Below are 27,682 nucleotides of genomic sequence, written 5' to 3' on the forward strand. Positions count from 1 at the left end.
TGAGTATTATTTTATATAAATGGTTGAGTGAATATTAATACTGAGATCATCTTCCCCATTATTACTAACTTCCTTTGATTACCTTTTAGTTTGGGATTTCCATTAGAAGGCCAGCACGTCTTTAAATGTAAAGATTTAGAATATTTATTTGTTTCAACATAACACTTTCCCGTACAATACTGGACTGACTTACAAACAAGTAATTACTATTTTAGCATCACTCTCATACCAGACTCTCATCTTTCGCTTGTTTGTCATACATGCAAGCTGCAGAAGGAGGCATGTTATCTACGTGTGAGGGCACTTAATTCACGTGGGAATTCTTTAGGTCGTGGCTAACTAAGCCCCTCATCAGAGTGAGGAGTTTCTGAAGACATGTGAAAAGCAATCTTGTGGGATTTAAATAACGTAATTGTGAAAGTCGGGCAAGTTTTCATTAGCCAAGTGTCTTCGTTGAGCTAGAAGTTGTACTTAAACAGATTTGAGAATAAAGTAGTAAAAGTGATACAGTAATGAAAAATAAACTAAAAGCAGGAAAAAAATGAATTTTTACTGCTTACTATTCTTGTCAGTTAATAATATCAGAAGTTCATCAATATACACTATGTGTATCAGTTAGAGTATATTCGCTTTTCTTAGCAGAAAAGATACTACTTGTAAAGTTTAAGTTTCTGGGTATTTGGATAGTACTGCATACTATACAGTATAATGTAAGCTGGGACCTCACAGCAAGTTCAGAACCACTAAACAGAGGGAATGAGAAAGGTTGTATGAGCGACATATGTGTAGACAGGTATTTTGTAAGTATCTCTTAAAATAATCATTAAATCCTTTAGAAATAACATCATTTGTAAAATCTTTAAAACCATCATAAAAAATAATAGCTTACTTGTGGAATTCCCTGGCCGTCCGGTGGTTAGGACTCCACGCTTCCACTGCAGGGGACACAGGTTTGAACTGTTGTCAGGGAACTAAGATCACACAAGCTGTGAGGTGCTGCCACAAAAAGAAAAAAAAAATAGCTTACTTCTGTTAAAGGTTATATTCCAGGCACTAGGTAAATGCTTTTCATAACTGTCTACTCTTATACATGAATTATTGATTTTTCACAATAATCACAAAAAGCATTATTATTGCCTTGTTAAAGATGGCGAAACTGAGGCAGAGAGTGGTTAAATCGCACAGCAGGCACGTGATGGGACTAGGAAGGAAGCCCAGCGCTCTGGCCCTGGAGCCCTCCATTCCATTCTGCCTCTGTGCACCATTGCTGATGTGTTAGTAATATTTTTCTAAATAGAATTTAGAAAGAATAGCTGTCAATTCATAAGATTATACTGTAAAATATTTTACTTCATTTGAAAATGTTATTCTATTACCGAATAAACGTTCACCTAAGTTATTCGTAACATTTTTCATAGTGTCTGTGTTTAAATAACGTGCGGCTCTATGTTGCTCTATTATGTTGCTTGAAGCGTTCTGCCTGTTCCAGCCCCAGGTTCATTTTTTGTTTCCCCTTCTGCTTCTATTCTCTATACTAAAGTGGTTTCCAGTCCCTTCAATGGTTAGAGCAGCCATGGTGCTCCCACATTTCCCAGCCCCTCCTGGAATTCAGTATTAAATTATTCATCAAATGGTTATTAGTGCCTGGTAAATGCCGGGCCGTGTGCTGGAGACTGTCAGCAAAACAGTTCCGATCCCCATGGAACCTGTAGCCTGGTTGAGTTCCAGGGGTGACTTTGAGTACATCTCATTTGTGAAACGCTTCACCCTGGACTGGGAATTGGTGGCATTTGACTCTCTACTCTTGTCCAGCCTTACCCCACTGACCCTGAGTCTGTACATCGGAGCTGCAGGAACCCAGAATCACCCCCACAGAGCTGGCCACCTTGTCATTTTATGTAAACCTCAGCAAAACCAAGACTCCTCATGCCCTGCTTCTCCGAATGTGGACTGCTAACCCCCGAGGTTCCTCCCGGCGCCGGTGGTTTTATTGTGCAGTATGGCCGCATCGAGCTTCTGTCTTGGGAAGTATGCGTTTACTTTATTTCCACAAAATCCCTATCGCCTCATTAGTGTTTAATTTTTCCTTAATTGACATTTATGCCTATTAACACCATGGGATGGTGGGTTTTGTCTTTTCTTTTTTATTTGATGAATGGGATGGGTAAATAACAAATCCAAAAGTGTTTGGGGCCCCGGCCCAAAGGGAGAAATCACTGAGGCCATTTACCGGAAGGCGAGCAGAGCCCTCAATTATGGAGCCTTATAGACTTGCTTTATCATCATCAGTACTGTTTATTCATTTTCTACTGTGTGCAAAAATAAAAAAGTATTTCATTAAGTACTGTGGGGGGTTGGTAGGAAAAGTAACTGGGCCGTGCTTACCCCCCTCATTTCACTCTTATTGTGGCTGTAAGCTTTCGTTTGATGCCTGTGATCTTCCATCCTGCGGGCTGGAGCCGTTGATCTGCAAGCTCATATATGGGGCCAGCTTTCCATCGGGGTCAAGGATCTATCTGCTTGGTTCTCTAAAAATTAGGCTTCATCTCCACAATCTTCAGAAGGAAGCAGTACATAGTGGGATCATTCAGACTGGTTAGGAAGGAGACCAATGCAAACTGTAGGACCTAGAGAACGCTTCAAACCCTCCCCGCAAACCTCTCTCGCTGCTCCCCACTTAGAGGGATCAAGTAAGATCTACTGTGGAATAAATAAGAGGACCTGTGGGCCAGCAGCCGGGCGTTAGAAACTGACCTCCTGAATAGAAAAGTGGACAGGTGGTTGGGAAATAAGGAGATGAAACTAGTCCGATTCACCCCACTCTCCGAACACACACACTTTTCTTCCTGTCTCTATGGCATTTCCCTTTTCATCAATTTCTCTTCTCGCCTCCCTCCCACATCACTGGCCTTTTCTCCCTTCCTGCCCCTCCTCCATCCTTGTCTCCTCATTTCTTCTTGGCTTCTGCTCTTGGGCTATTTTCTGTTCTTTTCCTGCTGCCGTAATGGCGACCGCTTTTCCCCTTCGACGACATTTCGTTACCCACCTCCTCACTCCGCCACCCCCTCCGTTGCCGTGGCATTATATAGCATCTTGTGGTTAAATAACCATCTAATATACAAAATTAAACCGGGGCTTTTAAGACTACCAAAGGCACTCTGCTGCACGTTGCACTTCCTTAAGTGGAAATGCTCCAGTGCAGTGCTCTCTGCTGCTTGCAGGCAAACAAGAGGGCAAGAAAGGATGGAGGAGGGGCAGGAAGGGAGAAAAGGCCAGTGACGTGGGAGGGAGACGGGAAGAGAAATTGATGAAAAGGGAAATGCCATAGAGACAGGAAGAAAAGTGTGTGTGTTCGGAGAGTGGGGTGATTTGGACTAGTTTCATCTCCTCATTTCCCAACCACCTGAGTCTGATCCAAGTCCTAGTGGGTCAGGCGCTACCAGATTGCCCCAGACCGAGGCAGCACATTTGAGAGGGGAAAATGCAAGCTTAGATCCTGGAATATTTTGCTTCTGACTTTTTAATCAACTAACTCTTTATGACCTCGGGCAACTATTGGGCCATCTGAATATTCCTGCTTCAGTTTCTCTTCTTTGCAAAAGACAGTATCGGCCTTCCTTCCTTCCTCTCTGGACCTTTTGGAAGGCTTATGGGTTGTGATTGTTCATAAGGTCTTTGGAATTCTGGGATCTCATAAGTTAACTGCTTCATGGGCATAAGGCATTATGTAAATTCCAGGTATGATTTTTTTTTCTAATGCATTTCCATTTTTGTACCATACTTTTCTTGCCAATCAGGTTGATCTTTAAAAAGTTAGTTTTTTTACTCTTGTTGGTATTTATTTTAAGATACTTCTCCAAGAACACAGACGTCTCCTCCTTTATCGTGCGAAAACTGTAAGGAATAGCTTGTTGCAATAAAATCCGGAGGAGGGTGACTGCCTTGCTGCTGCCTTTACTGCTCATTCACTTTCTCCTTAGTCTGTGCTTTCGGTGCTATCTCCTCACCCATCTGCTCCTAAGCAGGAGGTTTCATCAATGTCCTCTCTAAAATTTCCCGAGAAACAACTCTCATACCAGGACCAGCAGTTCAGCTGCAGGCACTGCTGTGCCTCCCAGGGTCACTGGCCACAGCTGGCTGCTGCCAGATCCGGCTTCAACCACGTCATCAGGGGCAGAGTTAGAGCATCCCTAGAGTCACCTCCACTCTTACTTCATACCAGGGACTCATGGAACTAAGAATCAGGATGACCCAAACAGCCAGAATCCGTCTCCATCTTCTGAGGACAAATATTCCACCTGGCACGAGGTGTCACCTGGGAGAAGCATTTTTGGCAAGCCACTCATCCTCTGGCATGCCTGTCAATATGACACGCCACCCATTGGTTCTAGCGTGGAAACCTCGAGACTGTTACTCTCAATTGCCCCGATTTTTTAAAATTATTCTATATGGCTTTTTGAAAAGATGACACTGATTCTGCTTATAAGAGATTCTTACTATATTAAAAAGCATTTGTTTTCTATCACTCAGATAAATGTTTTCTCTTCTATAAGGGAATCTCAGATAAGCTGCTTTCAGACCACTCTAGTATTTTACAACAGTATTGTTTATAAATATATAAACAAGACTGCAGTAAAATATTGCACCAAGGAAAGAATATCTCTGAAGTAGGCATTCTGCTCATTAAGCACCATATTTTATTGGCCATTTCCTCCTGTCAGTGAAGGCAAATAAAAAGCAGTAGTGATTCAAATTTAATCTTCCTAATCAGCTACAGAAAATGCTATGATTGTTAAGAAATCTCTCTGTGTTGGCTTCTTCTTCTTTTTTTTTTTTTTTGCCCTCATAGTTTTGGAATGCCTTTCATTTCATGACCAGTTCTTCTTTCTTTCAAAAGAATTTTGAATTCCAATTCTGACCTCCTAAAATGCTAACTTTCTTAAAACATTTGAATCTCTATGGTTTATATTTTTAAAAATCATAGAATTATTTTTAAAAAATCAGGATTGAAAAAAGCGCTATAGACCAGCTGGTTCAATTGCATCTATTACAAATGAGAAAACTGAAGTGAGAAATGAAATAATTTGCCAAGGCCACATAACTCATCAGTAACACAGCTCAGACTAAAACTTGGGCCTCCACTCTGTCACATCCTCAGGAAAACATCTCTGAGTTTAGAAACTTCGGTCGATGTCAGCACTGTTAGAAACACTGTGACTGGTTTCCTTTTTAAAAGGTAATTGGGTCGAAAATTAGGAGTATGATCCTTGTAATGTGGAATTACTAACTAACAGGTATGTCTTATTTAAAAATAATGTACTCTGGGCTCATAAAACCAAGAGTGATTCATTCCTTACTGTACCAAAGTATTGTTTGCCCTCCAAATGATTCGCTTAAGTAGTTCTCGGGACATTTAAAATATAATTTGATTTTTTTTTTTTTTTTTTTTTTTACATGGGGCTCTCGTGTCATCAGGAATTCCTTGTGTATATGGTTTATTCCTAAATCAGACTCTCACTCCCTGAATTGTTCACTTCCACAGTACCCTAGCCCGGCACAAAACAGGTTAGCGAGCCAACATTTTCTCAGCGAATGAACAAGTGAGCAAATGAGCTTTTTGAACACACCTATTATGTAAATGAGAGTAAGTCAGCATACTTACAAATTTGTGTATCTTAATTTTTTATTTTTTAATGCATAAACATCGAGCAGGGCTTCCCTGGTGGTCCAATGGTTAAGACTCTGCGCTTCTAATGCAGGGGACACGGGCTCCATCCCTGGTCAAGGAAGTTCTGCATGCTACAAGGCATGGCCAAAAACAAAAGAAAAAGTGTTTCTCATAAAGGTCAAACAAATAGGCATCTTAAGAGATTTCTAAGGACTCAGTTAAGGTTAGAAGGCACCCATTTAGCTTTTGACACTCTACCGGACAAGGAATTTTTATGACCACATCGAAGAGAACAGTAAGTCAAGCTTATTGTTTATTTAGAGGCAGATGTGTCCTGTAGGTAACATCTAGGACTAGCAGTTAGAGCAATCAATGAAATGCCAATTTTCTGTGCCGGGGAAACAGAGTCAGGAGCTGGGGGGAAGGTGTCCACTTCCTAGACCAGCTGGCTCCTGCCTTGTGCCTGACCACTAACCATCCATCCTTCAAACTCTCCAGCCAGTTGTCTTCATCCCAAAACAGACCAAGTGGAAAAATGTGGGTGGAGCAACACAAATCTCTCCCTTCTCTTGTGAAAACCAGGGCATGGATCGTCTCGTAGTAGAGAGTGGTAACCGTATCCTGGTACACAATGGCTAGCGTGTAAAATATCACAGTAAATTCATTACTAGATAATTATAGGCTAAGCCACTTGACCTCAGAGTCAACTTCCTTCTCTGTGAAATGGCGATAATACTTAACATTGTGCAGAGGTTTCTGGTTTCAGACTAGGCCCTCTCTGAGTGTCAGGTACTGTTTCACTGTCAACCTTTGCTGCCATCTGCATCTTCCTTCCAAGAAAGCAGGTGCAGAAGCGACTTCTGGAAACACAGGAGGTGTGCGTGTGCGGCTTTTATCATCTTGCTGGGTTTTAGATCTGGGAATGGAGGGGACCTAGGGGAGGGCACAGATGACCAGATAGCTCCCAAGAGTGTGGAAATCATAGGCCCCTGCCCCTTTCTTTCAGGATCAAACTAAATGGGCTTGTGTCAGCTAAATATGGGCTTACCGTGACCTGAGGCCCATTTAATTTTCTGTATTGCTTCATTCAGTCCTTCATTTAAAAACGTCCAAAAAAAGCTGATTATGAAAGTAAGATATAATAGTGTGCCAAGAGTATGTACTAATGGATCTGATTGAGCAAACTAGTGCTGTTTTTCTCCTTGTTTAAAATAATATTTTTTTAATTTCAAAAGTAATAAATGTTCAACACCATAAAGCACCAGAGAAAAAAACAAAAACAAAATTTTCTTGTAACATCATCCCCCACTCCTGCCCCCTACTAATATTTTGGTGCATTTAATTTCAAATTTTTTCATGGTACATACACATGTTTTTGCAAAAAGTGGCCTCTCCCTATAGAACTGTGACGGAGCCTGCTTTCGCTTTAATGCTATGTTTTAATTTTTAAAAAGCAGTAATATCCATAGTTGAGCTACAATGTCTATTTTAAAATACTCTGTGATGTTTTAAGTACATTTAAAAATATCTAAGAAATCTAATTTAAAAATTAATCCAGCTATAATAAACACAGCAAAATTCTATCAAAATGTTCCCTTTTTACAAATTCGCTTTGCTTTTGGGGGAAAAAAAAAACAGAGAAATCTTGGCAAATGGTTGTTCTTTTCATGGTCCCAGCTTGATAATCTAATACAGGAACTTCTTGGATGTGTATTTCATTACTGGAGGGGAAAAAGGCACATTGAGGGCACTCACTCCATATCTGGCAAAGATTGTGCATTAAAATAGATAAACAATAGTAACCCCTACTCCTGGCCCAAGGCAAGAAGAGTAACATTTTGCTTTTTCAGATTAGGAAGTAATTGCGGATTAATTTAACACAGTTGCTAGTCATTTTGAAACAACTTTGAAGTCTCCTATTTTTTATTTCTGTTTTATTTTAATCTGTGAAATTAAGATTTGATCTGAAAAAAATATTAATACAGCTCAAGTGCCATTTCATTTATGAACCTACTGGGATGATCTCATTCTCTACTTCCTTTTATAGGTTTTGTCCAAAGCACGTAACTCACATGTTGTTATGCTCTGTCCTATTTTGTTTTTATTTATCTGTATCCCACTATGTAGTACTTTATCAGTGTAAAACGCTGCCTTTCTCACCCATGGGTCTTACCTCCTCAACTGCTTTAAAACTTCTCTATACTTCTCACTGGATCCACAGACATCTTCTCTGTACATCGGGTGTACTGGTGTATTAAATTTCATTTTTCACGTGCAGAAGGAAAGAAACTTCCTTTGTCTTTCTCTGTGCCATGCACTGTATCGTATGCCTTCACAAACATCTCACCCACTGCCAGCTTTATCTCTCTGTGGGGTGGGAAGATTCATCCTGTCTTACAGATGAGGAAACTAGAGTTCCACAGGTTTGGTAACTTCTCCAAGATGACACAAAGGCTGAACCTGAACTCAAACCAGGTCTTCAGATTCCCAAAACCAGGGCTCTTTCTCCTGTACACTTGAGGTGTTCTGTGTAGGTGATTTTTTTCCCAGCTATATAAACTTTTGAAATTTGTCTCACCTTTAAAAAAAGTTTTTCTTTACCATATTTGGGCAGAAAATTTTCTTCAATATATTATATACTTTCCAATCTAAGTTAGTCTGGGGTTTGACCTGGGGATGACTTAATTTTGGATGATTCTTGTATAGGCTAGAAAACCAATGACCACACTTGTTATGCGTCTCTGAATGAAGAGTAAGCAGGATCTATGAGTTTGAAGGGAGTTCCTGTGAATAAAGTGAATGGAAGATTTGATATCAAGTTTGGATGTTCAGAAGACTTTTCAGCCTAATTCTCTGCTGACTTCAGAGATTGACAGAAACAATCTTCAATTCTGAAGTAATGCTAGGGCTTGGTTGGTTTTTTTTTTTAAACCTATATGAAATTATAAGAAAAGATTTCTTTTTCTCTCTCTCTCCAGGGTCATTCTGCTATTTAAAGTCAGAAGAGACCATAAAGTTTGACACATAGTAGGAGCCCAATCAATGCTACTTGAATGAAGGAACAGTGAGGGCCCTTACAAAATATGTTGGCATTATGGTTGAGAGTCTTACTACCCGATTGAGTAACTATGGTCAGTGAAGGGATGTTTCTCTCTAAAAAACCTTGACTGTGAGTCCAACAGGATTGTGTCAGCTCTAAACTAACCCTCCCAAGGTAATCACAGATTTCCTTCCTAGGAATCAGGATCCTGGTCTAAGACACTTTGATTGCAGGCTCATGGCCTAAATGGTTGGCCAACTATCAGAAAACAGAATCAATCAGAACACTCCATTCTCCATGCATTCCATATAATTTAGAAGCTACTTGAGTATGTGTGTGAGAGTGTGTGTGATATAAATACACGTATTTTAAACTCAGGCTGAAATACGTGGAACAGTTATGATTTGTGTTGAATTCCTTCGCTGCTCTATTGAATGTTATGAATTATAATATCAAATAATATAGGTAAATATTTTACTATAGACATGCTTTTCTGGAAGTATCCCTAAGAAACCTGTTTCTTTTCCCAGTGATAGAGGTAATATAGTCCTACTTGATAGTGAAACGTGACATGAGACAGGAGCATACATTCTTAACAAATAAAGTCATTAAAACTTTGAGTTTAAACTTTAGCTCATTTGTTCGAGGCGGTGCCCCTGGGGCTCCTGTTTGAACAGCACACAGCAAGGTTAGATTTAGGAGGCAAAGTTTTCATTAGCTTCTTTTGAAAGATGCCTGAAGTCAAATCCCTCCCCCAAAATCATTGCCGCTCTGCTGGATAGGTGAGATAGATGATGAAGCTACAAGGAAGCCGCAGACTGAAAGCAGCTGGGAAATGGAAATTTTAAAGATAAACTGATCAACATGCCTGGAAAATCTCTACAGGATAGAAATGAGGGAAAGAAGAATTAGAAATAGAATGTCAGGTGCTGTTTCATGTCAGGGTATTAGAGTCAGATTTGGTGAATCCTACGAGAGGGAATAATAAACGTCTTTTTGGCTTTTAAAAGAAGACTGTATTTCACAGAAATTTAAATGAGTAACCATCTGAACAGGAAAGTGTTTTGATTGGAGGAGTTTCTTCCAAGACTATTTTTGGTTTATTTTCCTTTTAAGTATAATGTAAGAGTCAAGTGAATAGGGGACTTCCCTGGCGGTCCAGTGGTTAAGACTTCGCCTTCCAATGCAGGGGGTACGGGTTCGATCCCTGGTCAGGAAGCTAAGATCCCACATGCCTCCTGACCAAAAAACCAAAAACATAAAACAGAAGCAATATTGTAACAAATTCAATAAAGACTTTTAAAATGGTCCACATCGAAAAAAAAAAAAAAAAGAGTCAAGTGAATAAATCTTAGGCATACATACATGTACAACTGTTTAACCTCCCAGATTAAGATTCAGGACTTTTCTAGCTCTCCAGAAGGCTTGTTCTTATCCCCTCCTAGCCAGCTACCCCCCACTCCCCAGAAAAGGTGGCCAGTGTTCTGAGCTTTGTCATCACAGATTCCTTTTGCTGTCTGTCACCTCAGGGGAAGGGAGTCATTCGGGATGTGCTTTTATGTCTCCGGACTGGCTCTCCGAGATCCAGAGATGTGTGTGCAGCATCCCCACTGTGTGGTTACTAATCTCTTTTATTTTCATAAAATCAGTAAAATAGGAAGAAATACTGTTAGAAGGGGAGAGGGAAATGCATGTTTTGGGTGGGGGGGCAGTCATAGACCATTTGTACTCACTTTAAAATGTCCCTGCTTCTCCCTGAGTGATAAGTTCAAGTTTATCATGATTTGGGCGTCCATAGATTAAGAAAAATTCAAGTAGAGTTTACTCTGCTGTCCAATATGACAGCCACGAGCCACACTTGGCCTACCTACCTTAAAATTTAAATTGATTAAAATAACTTAAAATTACAAATTTAGTTCCTCAGTTGCCCTAGCCCCACTTCAGGGGCTCAAAAGCCACATGAGGTTGTGGCCACCCTACTAAATGGTGCAAATGCGGAACATTGTTTCCATTCCTGCAGAAAGTTCTGTTGGACAGCGCTGTTTAGAAAGCTGGCTATGAGCTTCCTTGCTCTTCCTCTTCCCCTTTTCCCTTCCTAAGGATGTTATGGTGGGTTTACTTATGTTTTCATTGTAAGTTACCATTTAATTCTGTGGTCCTCAGACCATTGTCTTACAAGCTTCTGTTTCCTGCACTTTCCCTCCATACTTGGGAAGAAAACAAGTGGAAGAATTCTCACAGTGTACTGAAATTTTAATTTCTAGAATATACCATGTGCTCTCCTTCCTGCATCCCACTGTGAGTTGACTTCTCATCCATCAGATCTCAGCTTAGACTGTCCCCAGGGAGCCTTCCACATCCCACCTCCCAGCCCCCCAAGACTGGGTTATGTATCCCTGCAGTTAAGCTGCCACAGTAAACTGCTGGCCTTCCCCTACCTGTTTCCTGGCTTCTCTCTCCCACTGAACAGGACCAGCCTGTCCTGTCCGCTCGTGTATGCCCATCCCCGGGGACACTGCCTGGTACTATGGAGGGAAGGAACAGTGGGCTGCACAAGGAAGGGGCAATAACCCAGTAACTTAATGTTAGAGTGGGGTTCCTTCCCCCAGCCCACCACCCGGATGAGGAGTCTGTTCCAGAAGGGGGATTAGCAGAAACGCATTTCTGTCTGGCCGCGCTTCCGAATACACCTCAGTGCTCTGAGCTGTTTCTCCAGCAGTGATGTTGGCACATCCAGACGCTTGCACTCTCTCTGGTTAAAGTTCATGGTTTTCGTCTCATCCAAAGTGAGATGCTAAAAGACATATACAAACTGAGATGGTGCTGGGCGAGCAATTAAAAATGGGCAAGTGTAGTTGAAGAGTGGCGATAATATGATAGAAAATTCTGCTGCGTCTGGCAGCAGGCAGCTGTTCTTGGCATCACAGGCCAAGTCTCACCAAGCCGAATGACCTCTTGGGGAGGCGGCTGTATCCAGGAAGGGTAGGAATCAGGATCAGTAGCAGAAATCCCAACTCAGACCAGCTTTAAAGATGAACTTATTTTCCCAAGTATCAGGAAATCAAGAGACTGGAGGCTGAGAGTTGGTTGATTTGGTGTCTCAGCAGTGCCAGGGAGGACCCAGATCAGCCTTCCTGGGCATTGGCTTCATCCTTAGGCTGGGAGGGAAGTGGCTTCTGTAGGCTCAGGCATCCCATCCGGGACCTCAGCATCTATAGATAAAAAAGAGAAAGTCTCAGTTCCGGTCACTGGTGAGGGGAGGAGGTGGCCAGAGTTGTGTCGCTGAAGCATCTGGAGTTGATGCAATAGATCCGAGGGTCTCCTACAAGTGCCAAGACCACCGGCCCAAATATGCTCCCCCAGCCCAGCCTATGCATTCTTTCAGCCTGCATCAGTGCAGAAAATACTGAGTGGAAACCCTTAACTCCATTAGCTAAGAACAGTTAATGCTTTAGAAATGATCTAACCAACGGGACAAATACGGAACACAGAAAGCTCCCAGGATGGGAAGAGAGAGCCTCGGAGAAGAGGTAGGAAGGCTCAGCAAGGACCAATTATAACACGACAAGTCTTACTAGAACCAACAAGGACCTACTGTATAGCACAGGGAACTATACTTCATAGTTTGTAATAACCTATAAGGGAAAAGAATCTGAAAAAGTGTGTGTGTGTGTATACATATAAATAACCGAACCACTTTGCTGTACACCTGAAACTAGCACAACATTGTAAATCAACTATACTTCAATTAAAAAAAAAAGTCTTACTCGTCTGCCTGAGCCAAGCCATTAGGAAACTTCCTCCTTGCCCTTAAGGGTTAATCCCCCCACTACCCCTCACCCCCCAACTGAGGAAACACTGGTTTAATGTTAAATTTAGTAAGATCTATACATACACGATTTTCAGCGTACATGGTATATATTCTGAGAAATCAGGAATCCTTCAACCGATCAGTTATGCTTTCACTTTTTCCTCCTTCTCCGTAGACCTCACAGAGTTAGAGCTGCTGAGTGAGGTCACAGTCTAACTACAGTATTAACCCTGCAGAACTGTTCATTTTTGCCCGAGCACCCAGAGGCAGGATATAGAATGTGTCCAACTGAAAAACTATTACAGAAGATGCAGTGCTGTGATGGACTGAATTGCAACCGAGACGGGGATGTGTGTGTGTGTGTGTGTGTGTGTGTGTGTGTGTGTGTGTGTGTGTGTGTGTGTGTGTCTTTAGCCAAGAAATCATTTTCTAAAAGGAAGTCAGGTAGTACGTAGCTCTTAAAAGTTGAGGTTATATGATTGTATTTTTAAAGGAAAAATGCATTTTCTGACACCCAAATTTTAAAATGCTACTTTGAATATTTCCCAGCCTTAACTGTTTTATATTTCCTACCAACTGTGTCCTTGTTTTTTAGTTTTTTCCCCTATCCAGTACCTCTTTCACTTTTCTCTCTGTGTTACAAACATCCCTTGTGTTTTCTAATATCTATTTTGCATTGTTAAAAATATACAGGAATGTATAAGGGTAACACAGTGAACATCCACGAACCCACCACCCAATTTAAGAAATAAAACATTAGCTCTTTTTTCTATGACTGTTCCTGAGCTCTGTTTAATTCAGCCTGGAGAAAAGCACCACACAGGTGGTCAATATTTTGTGTAAAGGCCCCATCACCACCCCGTTCACAGTAGATGCGGAGTTTCAGGAAGCACGTGCGTTCCCAGTCTTGCCTGGACGTGTGGTTAATGCTAACTTGTCTAACAGTTGTGCCCCAGGTAACTCCTAAAGCTGTTTCGGATCATAAAATCTGGGATGTTTTGCAAATTTATATTTCATCATGCTGGGCTTTATGCACAAAAACTAGATGACTTCCCGTTTGTAATCTCCATCAAAGGCATTTCTCAAAATCCCTTTATTATGCCTTATCACTGGCGCTACCACACATTGTCTGCATGTTTGCAAACAATCTCTGGCTAAGTTATAAATCTGCGAGTATCCTTGTGGCGTTCGCCTAGCAGAGTTCAGACATAAGTGCTATTTTAGCTTATTCCTCAATCGTAGATTCTAAATACTTGACCCCCTTCATTGAGTGCCAGAGACCTGACTTGACTTGTCTGTGGTTCGGGCTCTAATTTAAAAGCAATCAACCATGTCTGAATAGTGTTTGAAATATTTATATTGTATCCATGGAAAGGATGTCATATTTTATTTTCTCAAGAGTACAGTTCCTTTAGCACGCTCTCGCTGCCGTCACGTGATGCTCCGTTTGCTCCTGTGGTACCGTTGCCTGTGGGGCAGCACATTGTACACGAACGTCTGCCTCAGCCCAACCTTGGGAACTTGATCTCTTCCAGGAGCCCAGCATGCAGAAGAGCGGCTTGCTCATGGCTCCCAAGCACATGCTTAATCACTGGAGGGGACATTCTTTTCTAAGTGTCCTCAGCTCCATAGTCTTATAGGGAGAGAAACAGGAACCAGATGGGTGGAGTGTGGGTTGATTTTTTTTTTTTTCATCTGTTGACGGATGAACTTCTGGTGCCTATTTGCAAGGTTGCTTTGAGTATGTGAGCTGGTGGCTAGACCAGTCATGTCCTCTTCTTCCTGATTTGGAACATAGAAATTGAAGAAAACATTCTGCAGAACCCAAGTGCCGAAGGTCTGAATTTGTCCCGAGCCCACAGCAGTAAGGACGTTTTCCAAGAGAAGGATAAAGCATATGTATTTTATTTAGAGTGGACTGTTTTAAGTGTTATCTTTTCATTTGGAACGAATAGTAGTTCTCCACGTGCCATTAACCAGTTGTTAAATGTGAGAATTCATTAGTTAAATAAGCCATCACAGTGTGTGGGATGATGTGAAATGAACATTAGCTCAGCTCCTTGATTCCGAGCATGGGAAGTTTTCCTTTTCTTTGTTACAGAGTTGGGGGGCTTTTTGATATTCATTACAACAAAAGCGAGAGCTTGCTGATCTTCCAGATTTTATTGCCAAACGAATATCAACACTAGTCACTGGCTTCTTCTGTAGGATGTATGGGTTTCCTTTCTCTCCACAAAAGAAGACATGTCTAAACTTGCTTATCTCTCTATAGGACAGTCGGCCCAATATGTCAAGACCTCTGATCACTAGATCTCCTGCATCTCCACTGAACAACCAAGGCATTCCTACTCCAGCACAACTCACAAAATCCAACGCACCCGTCCACATCGACGTGGGCGGCCACATGTACACCAGCAGCCTGGCCACCCTCACCAAATACCCCGAATCAAGGTAATCCGAAAAGCCGCAAAGTCACGCTCCAGAGTGCATGTATTTGATGATCTAACTGTTTTTCCTTTGACCAGCTTAGCAGTGCAGCCTCGCCAGGGCCAGGGGTAGGACGTGAAAGCATCATGTGGGCCACCTGTTATGGAGGCAGCTCTGGGACATGACCGTAAATCTCCTACGAGTCAGGGTTTGATCCAGAGATTAGCCGAGTACGTGTGAAAGTGTCACTGAGAATGGGGTTCTGTGATATTTCACTCCTCTGAGAGCTTCACGTTTCTCAGCGTAGTAAACAAAGGATGATGATTTCTACCCCTGACCTTTCTTCTGTCCTCTTCTTCTAAAACACACTTTCTTATCGAGTCTTAGAATTTTATAGTTGGCCCAACTTGTGAACTGGAGAAAAAAAAAAAAAGAGAGACTCTTATCAGTAGGGCAGTATATTTAGAACAGTTGGCAGAAGTACAGAAAGATAGCCTTGTTTGAAAAAAAAATGAAGGGCAGTGGAAGTTATGAACGCTCGAGGCAGATAAGCAAATAGGAAAAGGGTATGAAGGGGGAGAGTGGTTTATAAATGGGCGTGTACACCACACTGATGAGAACTCCCCTCCCACGCCCCACTCACCCATTTCTTTTTCTTTTTTAAAAGTTTATTTATTTATTTGGTTGGGCTGGGTCTTAGCTGCGGCAGGTGGGTCCTTAGTTGCAGCAAGTGGGCTCCTTAGTTGCGGCATATGAACTCTTAGTTGCAGCATATGAACTCTTAGTGGCGGCACGCGTGTGGGATCTAGTTCCCTGACCAGGGATCGAACCCGGGCCCCCTGCACTGGGAACGTGGAGTCTTAACCGCTGCACCACCAGGGAAGTCCTGCCACCCAGCCTTTTCTAAAGGAGTTTCCAAGGAAACAATTTACTTTGTGCCCCAAGACACCCCTCCTGGCTCCACCTAGATCTGGGGGCTGAGGCAGATCCTATTAGGGAATTTATCCTCGGGCCACTCGGCTGGTGGGTAGAGGAAGAGGCATGAGCTCACGTAGGCTGATGTCAGGAGAAAGGGTGTTTCTCTGCTTGTTTCTGCTCAAATGGAATGGAAACATAGCACTTGGGCTTCAGAAAAGCACTCTTTGCATTTCTGAGAACCTCCTACAATATGACAGGTATCAGGTAACTTACAGCCTAAGAAGAGAGCACTGACATACAAATCACTGTCATAACTGCACAAAGACTGCTTTTGTGGTTTTTGTTAGTCTCACTTCACTATCTGATATTTTATGAAGGAATGTGAAGGTTGAGAAAAGATGAAATATTTTCCCTCTCAATTTCCAGATTTCATTTCTACAATAGACATGAAATGATTTTTAAAAAGCAGATGTTATAAATTCAGTTACCCAAAACACCTGTATATTGGGAATTCCCTGGCGTTCCAATGGTTAGGGCTCCATGCTCCTACTGCAGGGGGCATGGGTTCTATCCCTGCTCAGGGAACTAAGATCCTGCAAGCTGTGCAGCATGGCCAAAAAAATAAAAAAAAATTTTTAAATGTATATTTTAAAATGAAATGATCATATCAGTCAGTTGTTAGTATTACTGAGTCTCCACCCTCCCTAAATGCATTGTTATTGGATGCTACAAAATTGTTACATGATGGTTGTATTTCTTAAGAGTATCGTTATATAAGGAGGTTCTTTTTTTAAAAAAAAAGTCTATTTCCATTCCTTCTAACCTTCTAACACCAACATCGACAATAGAAAATCACTGTGCCTCTTCAGATGAACACTTAATTCTAGGGGGCAAGTCACCAAACCAACATAAGTCAAAAAGCAAGTTTCGACGATAGCAGAATGCACTGGTCTGATCTGGCGGCCTTTTCCTTCAGTCTGATTATTAGACTGTGATACAGGAGGGAAGTTAGTCATTACACTATTTGCATGTGGTATAAATGGTAGGTTTTCTCGTGCTCATTGCAGCTGGGTGGGTCTCTTCCCACTGCCTAAGGCCCACGAGGGTTTTGGCTTTTGTGAAGCTCACCGGTGTCACTTGGCGTATTGGCAGTGATATAAGATAGACAGTGAGGGACTCTGTAAATTCAGTTCCTCTCTCGCAAGTCATTTGCCATTTCACTCGTGTCGATGCTTGGCAGTATTAAAGACCTCTGATAGTGTCTCCTTTGGAGAGCCTTCCTCAGGCCATCTTTCCATGGGTATTTCTAAGAGTCCCCTTTTTGTCCCTTATTATTTTCCCCCTGAGACGTGCATCGCGTTTCATGGATCTCAGTACGGATTCAGCACTCTCGGTATCTGTACTGTCTCATATGGGAACCACTAGCCACGTGCAGCTTTGAGCACTTGACGTGTGGCTGGTCCAAACTGAAATGTCCTTTAAGTGTAAAATATACACTGGATTCTAAAGACTTAGTGCCCCCCAAATGTGAAATATCTCAAAAATTTTATATTGATTTCATGTTGGAGTGATACTATGATAATATATTGAGTCGTATAAATAATAATAGAGTTAAATAAAATATATTAAAATTAATTTCACCTGTTTCTTTTTAAGCTCTTTTTTTTTTTTTTTTTTTTGTGTGGTACGCGGGCCTCTCACTGTTGTGGCCTCTCCCGTTGCGGAGCATAGGCTCTGGACGCGCAGGCTCAGTGGCCATGGCTCACAGGCCCAGCCGCTCCACGGCATGTGGGATCTTTCCGGACCAGGGCACGAACCTGTGTCCCCTGCATCGGCAGGCAGACTCTCAACTACTGCGCCACCAGGGAAGCCCCTCTTTTTACTCTTTTAATGTGGCTACCAGAAAACACAAAATTACAGACGTGTCTCACTCTTTATTGCTGTTGCACAGCACTGAACTATATATATGCACAGATTTTTAAAAAAATCTCATTAAACCTCCCCCTCCCGAAACCTGATGCTTACACGCATCATAAATTGAATTTCTCTTTCACCAACTTAATTAGAAAAGATAAAATTGTTCATCTTTCTTTCTTGACCTTTCTCTATGCTTCGCTGTCACCTCTGTGCTCCCAGTGTCCTGGGAGCAACATGAAAAATAATATGTGGTTCATTAGTCCCAGGTTTGAATGCTGACGCTCCCATTTAATAGTTGTTTGGCCATGGATAGGTTCAATTTCTAAGTGCCTGTCTTCTGTCTTGTAAAATAGACACAAATACGTCTTCTTCCAAGGTTATTGGGAGGATTAAATGTGATTATGGAAAGCACGACATGGCCCTGTGCCCAACACGTTGTATTGCCTTTATACTTAATCTTCTGCCAAACCCAGCAATTGTTTCTTTTCCAACTGCCTTCCAAACTCCAAATATATCCCATTCCTTCATTTCCTAGACCACAGAAACAGCCTCACTTCTGGATACTTGCCTGGATTTATAAAGGCTCAAGGGCCTCCTTGCCTGCACCTTCTGGTCCTTTATCTTTTTTTTTCTTTTTTTTTGCGGTACGCGGGCCTCTCACTGCCGTGGCCTCTCCCATTGCGGAGCACAGGCTCCGGACGCGCAGGCTCAGCGGCCATGGCTCACGGGCCCAAACGCTCCGCGGCATGTGGGATCTTCCCGGACCGGGGGCACGAACCCGTGTCGCCTGCATCGTCAGGCGGACTCACAACCACTGTGCCACCAGGGAAGCCCTGGTCCTTTACCTTTAATGTCCCCACCTGTCTTGGAACTGCCAAGCTATCCCAAGATCATCTTTTTTGTTAGGAGATATTTTTAAGCCTATGTCCAAACTTTTGGAAACAAGCCCTACAAGTAATTTATGTTTCTGTTGCTTACACCTAAAGCAGATGACACTGGCTGGAAAACAATGCTGTGGATGTTGAATGGACCACCGTGTGTTGCTTTGCTTCCTCTTGGATTTGGGAGGGGGCGGGGGGGTGCTTGGAAAGAAATTAAATGTTCATTTCAAAGCAGCAGTCAGTTTAATGGGACCCATCCACAACTTTCAGTAGTCAAAGATATAGGGAAGAAATAGTTCTTCATGCTTTTTCTGCAGATGTCAGATGCTCCTTCCAGCTTCTGGGAAAATCTCTCATATATATCAACCTTTTGGGGATAAATTGTAGGACATTAGGTTGCCCCTGACCATAGAATTCCAAGTAATTCCAAGTTGAGCTCTCTAGATTCTGGTTGTCTTGAATACGTCTCATCCTACTGGACCACTCCCTGCCCCCTCTCCCTCTTGGAGCACCCTGGTTCCTCTCTCGCTCACACTTTCCTTGGTGTAGCCCAGTGGGGAAAAGGGTCTTTTCCTTGGTTTTCTTTTCTAGGATTTCAGGGGGAGATTCGTAGTGTAAAAGTACTAAGTTGTTTGTAACAAGTGATCCTAAAAGTGTCCTTCTATAATTTCAAAGGTCCTGCAAAGGGCCTTTACTCCATTTTGAAATATTGTGGGTGATTTTTTATTCTGTTTCTATTTCTTGTCCTCTGGGCTAAAGGCTACCTTTAGAACGTTGTCCCCAGAAAGTGGTACCTTGGACCACACAGCTAAACATTAGAAGCACCTGCAAAGCATCAAAAGGCCATGAAAGGCAATGCCCCAGACCAGTGAAACGGGAAACGCTGCGATTTTCCTAAGAGGTCCTGATTTTAACCATATGGCTTTGTATGGTCCCTCCAACTGAACATAGGCCTCTTACTTAATGAATCTCCCATGCTATATCATAATGGCCATTCCACCAAAGAAAATACATTTGGATCTTCATTTCTTTAATTAGCAAGGTTACCCGGTTCCACTGTCTGTGCCTCCACATGCCCTATTTTTTTCTTTTCTTTGGCTTGTACACCCTGAGTACGGATTCAATATGCAAGTTGACTTTTATATTTTACAACAAGGTTAATTACTTATGTTGTTATTCATTTCCATTACTGGGTGGTTTTATTTTTTTATAAATTTATTTATTATTTCATTTATTTTTTTGGCTGCGTTGGGTCTTCATTGCTGCACGTGGGCTTTCTCCAGTTGCGGCGAGCGGGGGCTACTCTTCGTTGCAGTGCGCGGGCTTCTCATTGCGGTGGCTTCTCTTGCTGCGGAGCATGGACTGTAGGCGAGCGGGCTTCAGTAGTTGCAGCACGTGGGCTCAGTAGTTGTGGTGCATGGGCTTAGTTGCTCCACGGCATGTGGGATCTTCCCGGACCGGGGCTTGAATCCGTGTCCCCTGCCTTGGCAGGCAGATTCTTAACCACTGCGCCACCAGGGAAGCCTATTGAGTTGTTTTTAGCTAACAGGACTGGACATAAAGGCTTCAAATTAACTGAAGTACTGCATACATCCGTGGTGTGGTCTGTCTTTACCAACATTTCGTGTGAGATGCAAAACAGTTCTTTGGAAGTGTTTATGAGACAGAGGCTGAGCCACACCACCTCAGTGAAAAACACTGTTCCCTTTCAGGGGAGCCTACAAGTCTCCAATTTTGGTTGCTATTTTGAATTGCCGTCACCAAACAAAACACCCAGTTCAGACCTGCAATAATTTTACATCAAATAAGTAAACCCAAAAATATATATATTTTTAAATAGATATACAAAGAAGATAGAAGATATTTAACAATTTGTTACCCTGATTTCTAAGTTGTAAATATCTAGACATATGGGAGGTGGACCTCACTTGTACTCTTGCCCTGAGCCCCCCAAATTTTAAGGACAGACCTGATCATATCTGACTCAGAAATCCAAGGTACCCACTAACATCATTGGTAACAAAAAATCTAGGTATCTAATTTGTCGTAAGTAAGTAATATTGGTACCAAAGTACATGGCCTCTTTAAAATCTCCTACTGTTGACAGTGAAATATCTTCTTAGCCACACGTGTGTGTGATATTAAAGAAATGTTCTATACTTTAAAAGAAGACGTAAGTCTGAGTTCAAAGTTAGGTCTGTGTCATCATTTACTGTCACCTCGAATGAAAACAATATTAACAGCAGTTATATTGATGGTTATTCAGATGTGGACTTTTTAAACCAAGAAGTGGGCAGATACTGCTGGTTAACCACACCTATGGGGTGGCAGTGAGGCAGGGATCTTAGCTAAAAGAGCTACTAACCTAGAGGTGAAAGACACAGTCTCCTGTTACAATCCCCTGAGCCATCCAATCTGCCTGCTTGACAGAGCTTTTGTATATTTTAAACCAAGTACATGAGTTAACTCCGACACAAGGAGATTATGCTGAATTGGTCTCTCCTAAATAGCAGCGGTTACTAAGCACACTGGCATATGTAGGTAATTGCAAAACTCAAGAGACTCAGCTTTCAACGTTGCGGTCGACACCCATGGCCACCCAAGGGGTGTGTGTATCTGGAGCTTCAGCATGGCGATGCCAGGCATGTGTGCCTTGCCAGTAGAGATCTGGTTTTGACAGGCTTCACCCCCGATGTGCTGGCCATTCCAGGGTGGTTCCGTGGAGCTGCACTGAAGGAAAAGTGGGGCACTTGCAACGTTAAGGGGTTGGTCCGCACGCTCAGGACAATTGAATTCTAATGTCTGGATTTCCGAGTAACTGCTGTGCACCAGCCCCGGGAGTTTTCTGTAATCCCGTGTCAGGGCTGGGGGTTCTGTGCTCTGGCTTTGACTTCACAGCTCCAGTTCACGCTACGGTCCCTAGACACACGTGGTGCGTCCCACGTTGTCATCACACAGGCTCACGCTTCAGGATCTCAACAAAAATGCCCCCAAATTAATGCATCCTGTTTGCTGGCCAAACAGTTCCCTGAACTTTCTTTCAGAATGATTGCATGGCACTGAATACAAAGCTTTTTATTATGACCTGCTCTTTAGATCAGCATGATTTATAATTCAGTATCTATCTCAAGTTTTAAAAAAAAATCACAGAATAGGTTATTGGGGGTTTTTAGATGAGTGGACATCAACCTGGCATATATAGTCTCAGCACAAATGGAAAAAGAGAACGTATCCCTGCTGCTGGGAAAACGCCTGTGGAAATGCATACAATGAGGACAGTCTAATGGTGAGCAGTTCTGACTGGTTGATCTTAAAACCAAAAAAAAAAAAAGAAAATTAGTTTACGGAGGGATTAAAAGGAGGAAAAGCACTTGGCCAATGAAAAATGGAAAGTTTCTCCAGGATTATAGGGACAAGTTTTCCTCTGCTCTCTTTCTTCTTTTCATCTTACAATAATGCTTTTCCAAAACCGCTCCTCACTTATATAGGCAAAGAGTAAATGAAACCAGCTTCAAAAGATTTTTTTTTTTTTCAAAACGATGAAACTGGATTTTCTGTTTAGTGTTGAAAGTCCAGCTTCAGTAACTTAGGCTGCACTGCTGGCAGATTCAGCAAACTTTCTTTGCCACTTGGGCACAACATGGGCCTAGCTTTTAAAGTAATCTAGCTCATCAAGTCTTATCTTCGACAATCATTTAAAGAAAAATGCAGCCATGTTACAGGTACTGGCCTGTAGTTTTCCCTGTCATGTTCGTTTTTCTCATTCTACAGATTTATTCTGTGTTCCTTGTCAACCAGGGCGTACACTGGCCAACAAAAGTCCTTGCTCTCTTGTCGTTTACTTGGGGGCAGGAGAGGACAGACAATAAACAAGTAAACAATCAATTAACAATATTTGAGTTGGTAGTAAGTAAAGTAGGAAGAAAAATAAAACGGGATGAATAGCCTTGGGTTGTAGTTTGCTTCCTGTGTTAAGTCTAAAGATAATTTTATTCTATGGTTTGTTTCCTCAGGATACATCTTTATTAGTTCGTCTACATTTTCAAGACAAAATCTAGTTTACATTTTAGAGTTGATGTAGAAGCAGATTGTTGTTGCTTCAGTATCACAGGTCACGCCTTATCAACGGCCTCTTCTGAGTTCTGTGATTCACCTCCTGTTATCTGATGTGTGGCAAATACATATGTTCACCCTTCATCTCAGCAGGAGGGAAGTACAGGGTGAAGTCTACTGTCTGGGCTATGGGTGTGGAACAGCTCCAGCCCAGACCATCATCTTCAGATCACCTTGCTAGTTATATTAACCATGATATTTTTTTTGATATTAACTCAGTTCAAATGTCACTTCTTTTTATTTTATTTATTTCTTTATTTGGCTGCATTGGGTCTTGGTTGCTGCGAGCAGGGGCTACTCTTCGTTGCGGTGTGCAGGCTTCTCATTGCAGTGGTTTCTCTTGTTGTGGAGCACGGGCTCTAGGCCCGCGGGCTACAGTAGTTGCAGCATGCGGGCTCAGTAGTTGTGGCTCGCGGGCTTAGTTGCTCCGCGGCATGTGGGATCTTCCTGGACCAGGGATCGAGCCCGTGTCCCCTGCATTGACAGGTGGATTCTTAGCCATTGCGCCACCAGGGAAGTCCCAACCGTGATATTGTTTCTGGTACATTTTCTGTAATTTTGCAGTCGGTGGTAACTGAAGTTAGATTTGGTGTTGACCAAAGTAGGGAGTTAACAGATGTTAAAATAAATGTGGGCAGAAGGCCCTTGGAGGTAAACAGTAACAAGGCCGGCGGCTCCCTTAGCCTGATCCTTAGACCAGGAAGGTGAGGGCCCCCTTGCGCCCCCCACATGGTGCTGGTGCCTTTGATGGCAGAGCAGTAACACTGGGTATTCAGCGTGAAACAACTCAGGACAGGACTGTAAGTCACGTTCTCGATTCTTATTAACTTCTCACTTGCCGAGAACTCAGCCTCAGCTTAGCTAGAAACCCTCTTCCTGAAAAACTCTTTCTTACTTAGTTCTCATCCTTGTGTTCTTGGTACCTAGTATCGGGCCTGGCACAGGGGACATTCACAAGTTTGCTTGATATATGGATTAATTACTGGGTAAGATTCTGTACCCAGAGGCCAGATCCTCAAAACAATGAAGCTCAAGTAATTGAATAAAGCTATTCAAAATAGAAAGTTACGTTTAAAGCTGGACTGGGCTCGTTCCCTATATCATTCGTGCGCCGCCATAAGCTATTTATAGGAGGCGCTGTTGCAGATAAGAACACGCAGCTCTACGAGGCTCAGCAACGTGTTCAGTCTTATTCGGCAAATGGGGAAGAGCCAGGATTCCAACTCCCACTCTGACTCCAGGGCCTTGGTTTTTTAATTCTTCTATAGCCATGCTTCTCAATCCTGGGGGCATGTTAGAATCAACTGGGATTCAAAAAACAACCTGGTCCTTCCCACAAAGTTTCTGATTTCATTGGTCTGGACCTGGGCATGGGATTTGCTAACGCTTCCCGTGTTCAGCTATGCAGTCCATCTTCCCACCTTCTGGAACTGTGTTCTAAAGGTGAGCTTTAGCCAAGGGGACAGCTCTTCTACAATATCTCAAGCTATTTTATTCTCCAGGTGGCCTTCACCTAACTCTGGGTCAGTGCTGGGGCATGTGTGAGCCCTGCCACCCCCGTGGTGCCGGAGCTCCCGGCCTGGTCTCCTGCCGTCCAGTGTCATACAAATACAGTGCTATCATTTTCTATGTGTGTCATGACTTTAAAAAGTCTGCAAAGCACCGCCTTAGACTGGGCAATGGGATAAATGAATCTTGTTCTTATTTGCCTGTGGGTTTCAGGAAGCTCTTTTTTTCATGCCCCCATGTCCAGTGCACACAGTCATCCCACAGCAAGGGACAAAGTTGGCCTTGGACCAGTGATCTTGCCACCTGCTTATGGCCACTGGGTTGACCTGTGAAGAGAAAATCATTGGCACAACATTCAGTGACCAGCTTCGGCCCCAGCACGCTGTGCCCACGGGAAGGAGTGGTCTACCGGGTGCCAGGATACGTAGGGCTGCTAATCAGGTTAGGGGCATCTAGGTCCACTGATGTGTTAGTCACCGCCTCTCTGCTGGCCTCCTCCCTTTCCCGTTGCTACTGGAGCAGCGGACCCGAGTGCCCCGCGATATAGCAAACTATCGCAGGTTCACACCACTGCACAAAACACACGTGCCTGCACCAATCAGAAAAATTGTTTTCAAAAAGTTTTAAATTTATTTCTAAAACATGCCCTCTAAGCTTACGCTTTAAGTTTTAAAACAAATAATACATCTACCAGTAGTCTTCAGTGCTTTGAACTGTGCCTGGCAATGCTTGATAAATATTGGTCGAATGTTGAATGAGTTTTGCTTAGTTGACTTGAGTGAGTTTTGTTCTGACCTGGAGCAGCTCAGCCATCACAGGGCTGCTGCAGTGTGAAGGTCAAACATTTTGAATCATCAGGTGCTAACAGTGATGTCAGATCGTAACGGCAAGCCTAGTCCAATCTGGGCAGCAAAGATTAACATCCTTTTTCCTTCAAGGCAGAGAGAGACCAGAAAGGAATTTTCTAGGCTAATTACGCTGAAGGGAAAAGGTAAGGAGAAGGGAATACATCAATCCAGTCACAACCCAGAGACCAATGAGCCAGATTAACAGAAGGGTGACACCTGCCTTCAGAATGTTTTCCTCCAACTGAGCCCCTCCTCCCTGAGCCCCTCGGATCATCTCCAGATGCTTGAAAGAATGCAGATTCCTTGTCTCCGGCCGCCATCTGTATCCCAGGATGTGAGGGAAATGAGCAGTTTTCATTGGCATCCAGGTAATCCGCCTGCATCTCCGAGTTTGGGCCACAGATCTGCAGAGGAGGGCAGTGAAGCAGCAATGCATCCCCCTGCAGCATGGCGGGGACAGCGGTGGTGTGGCTAGAGACACAGTGTTGGAGCGAGGCTTTTCTTAGTGCTTCTGGCTGGATTCTCAGCACTTGGGACAATAATACGGACTGTGCTCATTTTGATCTGTCGTGATAAATGGTGTCACTGGGCAACGCCAGCGTTGTTTTTGCCCTGTGTTCGTTATTGTACTTTCATGTTTCCTGCCTCATCATACAAGAAGTACTTTGATAATAAACTATATGTTCTATTTACTTGTTCGAAAAAGTTAATTCATAGGTATTTCGTAGAAGATTCTGGTAATTTCCTACAAGGTTAATATGTGAAAAATATGTTCCACTTTACTGTGTTCTTGAGAACAGGTCCAGTAGAAGGGCTTAAAATGGACAGTGTTATTTTCCACAGCCCAGCTCACATATCTCCTGTGACGTTGGTTCCTTAAATCCTGTAGTTTCTGTTGGTCACATAACTCTGATTCTGGCTGAGGGCTTCGTTTGAGAGCTTTTTTATGGCAAATGAGAACCAACGTTAATTTTAGGTGAATTTCCAAAAGACAAACCGCATTTTGGCTATGTAGAGAGCTCTGTGGGCCGAATATCACACCCCAGAGCTTGTGTCTACCATATAGCTCTTAATTCCGTCTTCCCAGACCGCTATGGTCTACTCTGCAGAGAGATGAAATCTCTCTGTATCTCTCTGTGCAGGATACAGCGAGGTGTCTATGCTGTGTGTATTCTTGCCTGGAATAAAACAATGCACAAGTTATTCTCAAGTTGGGGGAGTCTTTTTTATTAAGCCAATGCAGAAAATAAACTTCCCCTCCCTTAATTTCTGAAGAGAAGCATTTATTCAAAACAAAATCACATGATGTTATAATTTGCATGTGAACTCTGAGGACTTAAAACTCTGAAAGTCACACTGAAGGCTCCCTTATGGGTCCACCGAACACCCAGATGCCCTCTGCTGAAACTTGAGCTGTGGTCTTAGAAGAGTCCGTTTCACTGCGTCTGCCATGTCTGCCAGTTTGTTCTATTATCAGTATATAAATAACCCATTAAAATGCCATTTCTTTTCATTAGAAATGCAGGACTTATTGACTCAAGTTGATGAATTATCAATATTATGCTTCTGAAGGGTTACTCTCAAGGTGCCTGGAGATAGAAAGTAGCAACGATTTGTCTCCAAAATAGCAAGCTGAAGTGGGTGCCTAATGCTTGACGTGTGGCTTCTAATGTGCCCAGGGTGGTCCTGGTGGGAGGATGAGGGATGTGAGAGGTGGTGAGGGATGAGAAGTCAGTTGTGCTCTTACAAGGCATATGCATTTCATGTGGTCATACTCCAAAGGCAGACACCCAGAAGTTCCAACTGGGTGGCAATTCCATTTGCAAAAAAAAAAAGTTAAAAAAAACCCCAAAACTTTCTTCAGTCCCACCATTATAACAGTTTTTTGCTGGACTGTCTGAATCTAATCAAGATTCAGTGTCAGTAGAAATGACACAGTCACTTGGATAATGGCTTCCTGCTGCCACATAAATGCCATGTGTCGATTTGCTTAGTAATGACCTCGCTGTTTATCTTTTTTGGTGGTAATGATTATTTTTACCCCTGTGCACCTTTTCTTATTGTGTTCCCCATATTCAGAAGGTAAATTACAACTGTGCGTAACAGCTAACCACCACTTTCAAACAGTGGCGGAACTCACCAGGTTCAGAGGGCTTCATAACCGAGAGGTGAATCTGAACTCACCCAGACCTGTTTCCATGATTTGAGCTGAACGTGCTCCGTAACTCCCACCCAGCCTCATTAGGGCTTGGCTAGGTGCCTGCCACCCCTCCAAAACTTGATTTTTTTTTTTTTTTTTAAAAAACAGCTTAGAAGTTCCTGAGAGCTTCAGAGCTTACCTAAAAAATGAAAACCCTTCTAGTCTCAAAGCGGTGCAAGAGAGTTAATGTCAAAGAAAAAAAGAAGGATCTTTTGAGTGTATCCTGCCGATTCATGATCTTAGTGGTACTTGAGGTACTTCATCACAACATCACCATTTTGATGATACGTTACAGAAGGAACAAGGTGGCATGAAGGGTGGAATTCAGAGAAAATTGTTGGACACGTTAA

The 27,682-nt window shown here is 42.6% G+C and overlaps 1 protein-coding gene across 3 annotated transcripts in view; it reads left to right on the forward strand.

Annotated features, from left to right (window-relative positions):
* KCTD1 (potassium channel tetramerization domain containing 1) overlaps nucleotides 1-27,682 on the forward strand; it is a 182,327-nt gene that overhangs the window by 123,216 nt on the left and 31,429 nt on the right. For all 3 annotated transcript variants that reach the window (XM_060310468.1, XM_030876455.3, XM_030876453.2), the window contains exon 2: nucleotides 14,792-14,970. In XM_060310468.1, coding sequence (XP_060166451.1) covers nucleotides 14,792-14,970 — 179 coding nt within the window. The remainder of the gene's footprint in view (nucleotides 1-14,791; nucleotides 14,971-27,682) is intronic.

This window comes from Globicephala melas, chromosome 13 (assembly GCF_963455315.2).
Source record: "Globicephala melas chromosome 13, mGloMel1.2, whole genome shotgun sequence".
NCBI classification, from domain to species: Eukaryota; Metazoa; Chordata; class Mammalia; order Artiodactyla; family Delphinidae; genus Globicephala; species Globicephala melas.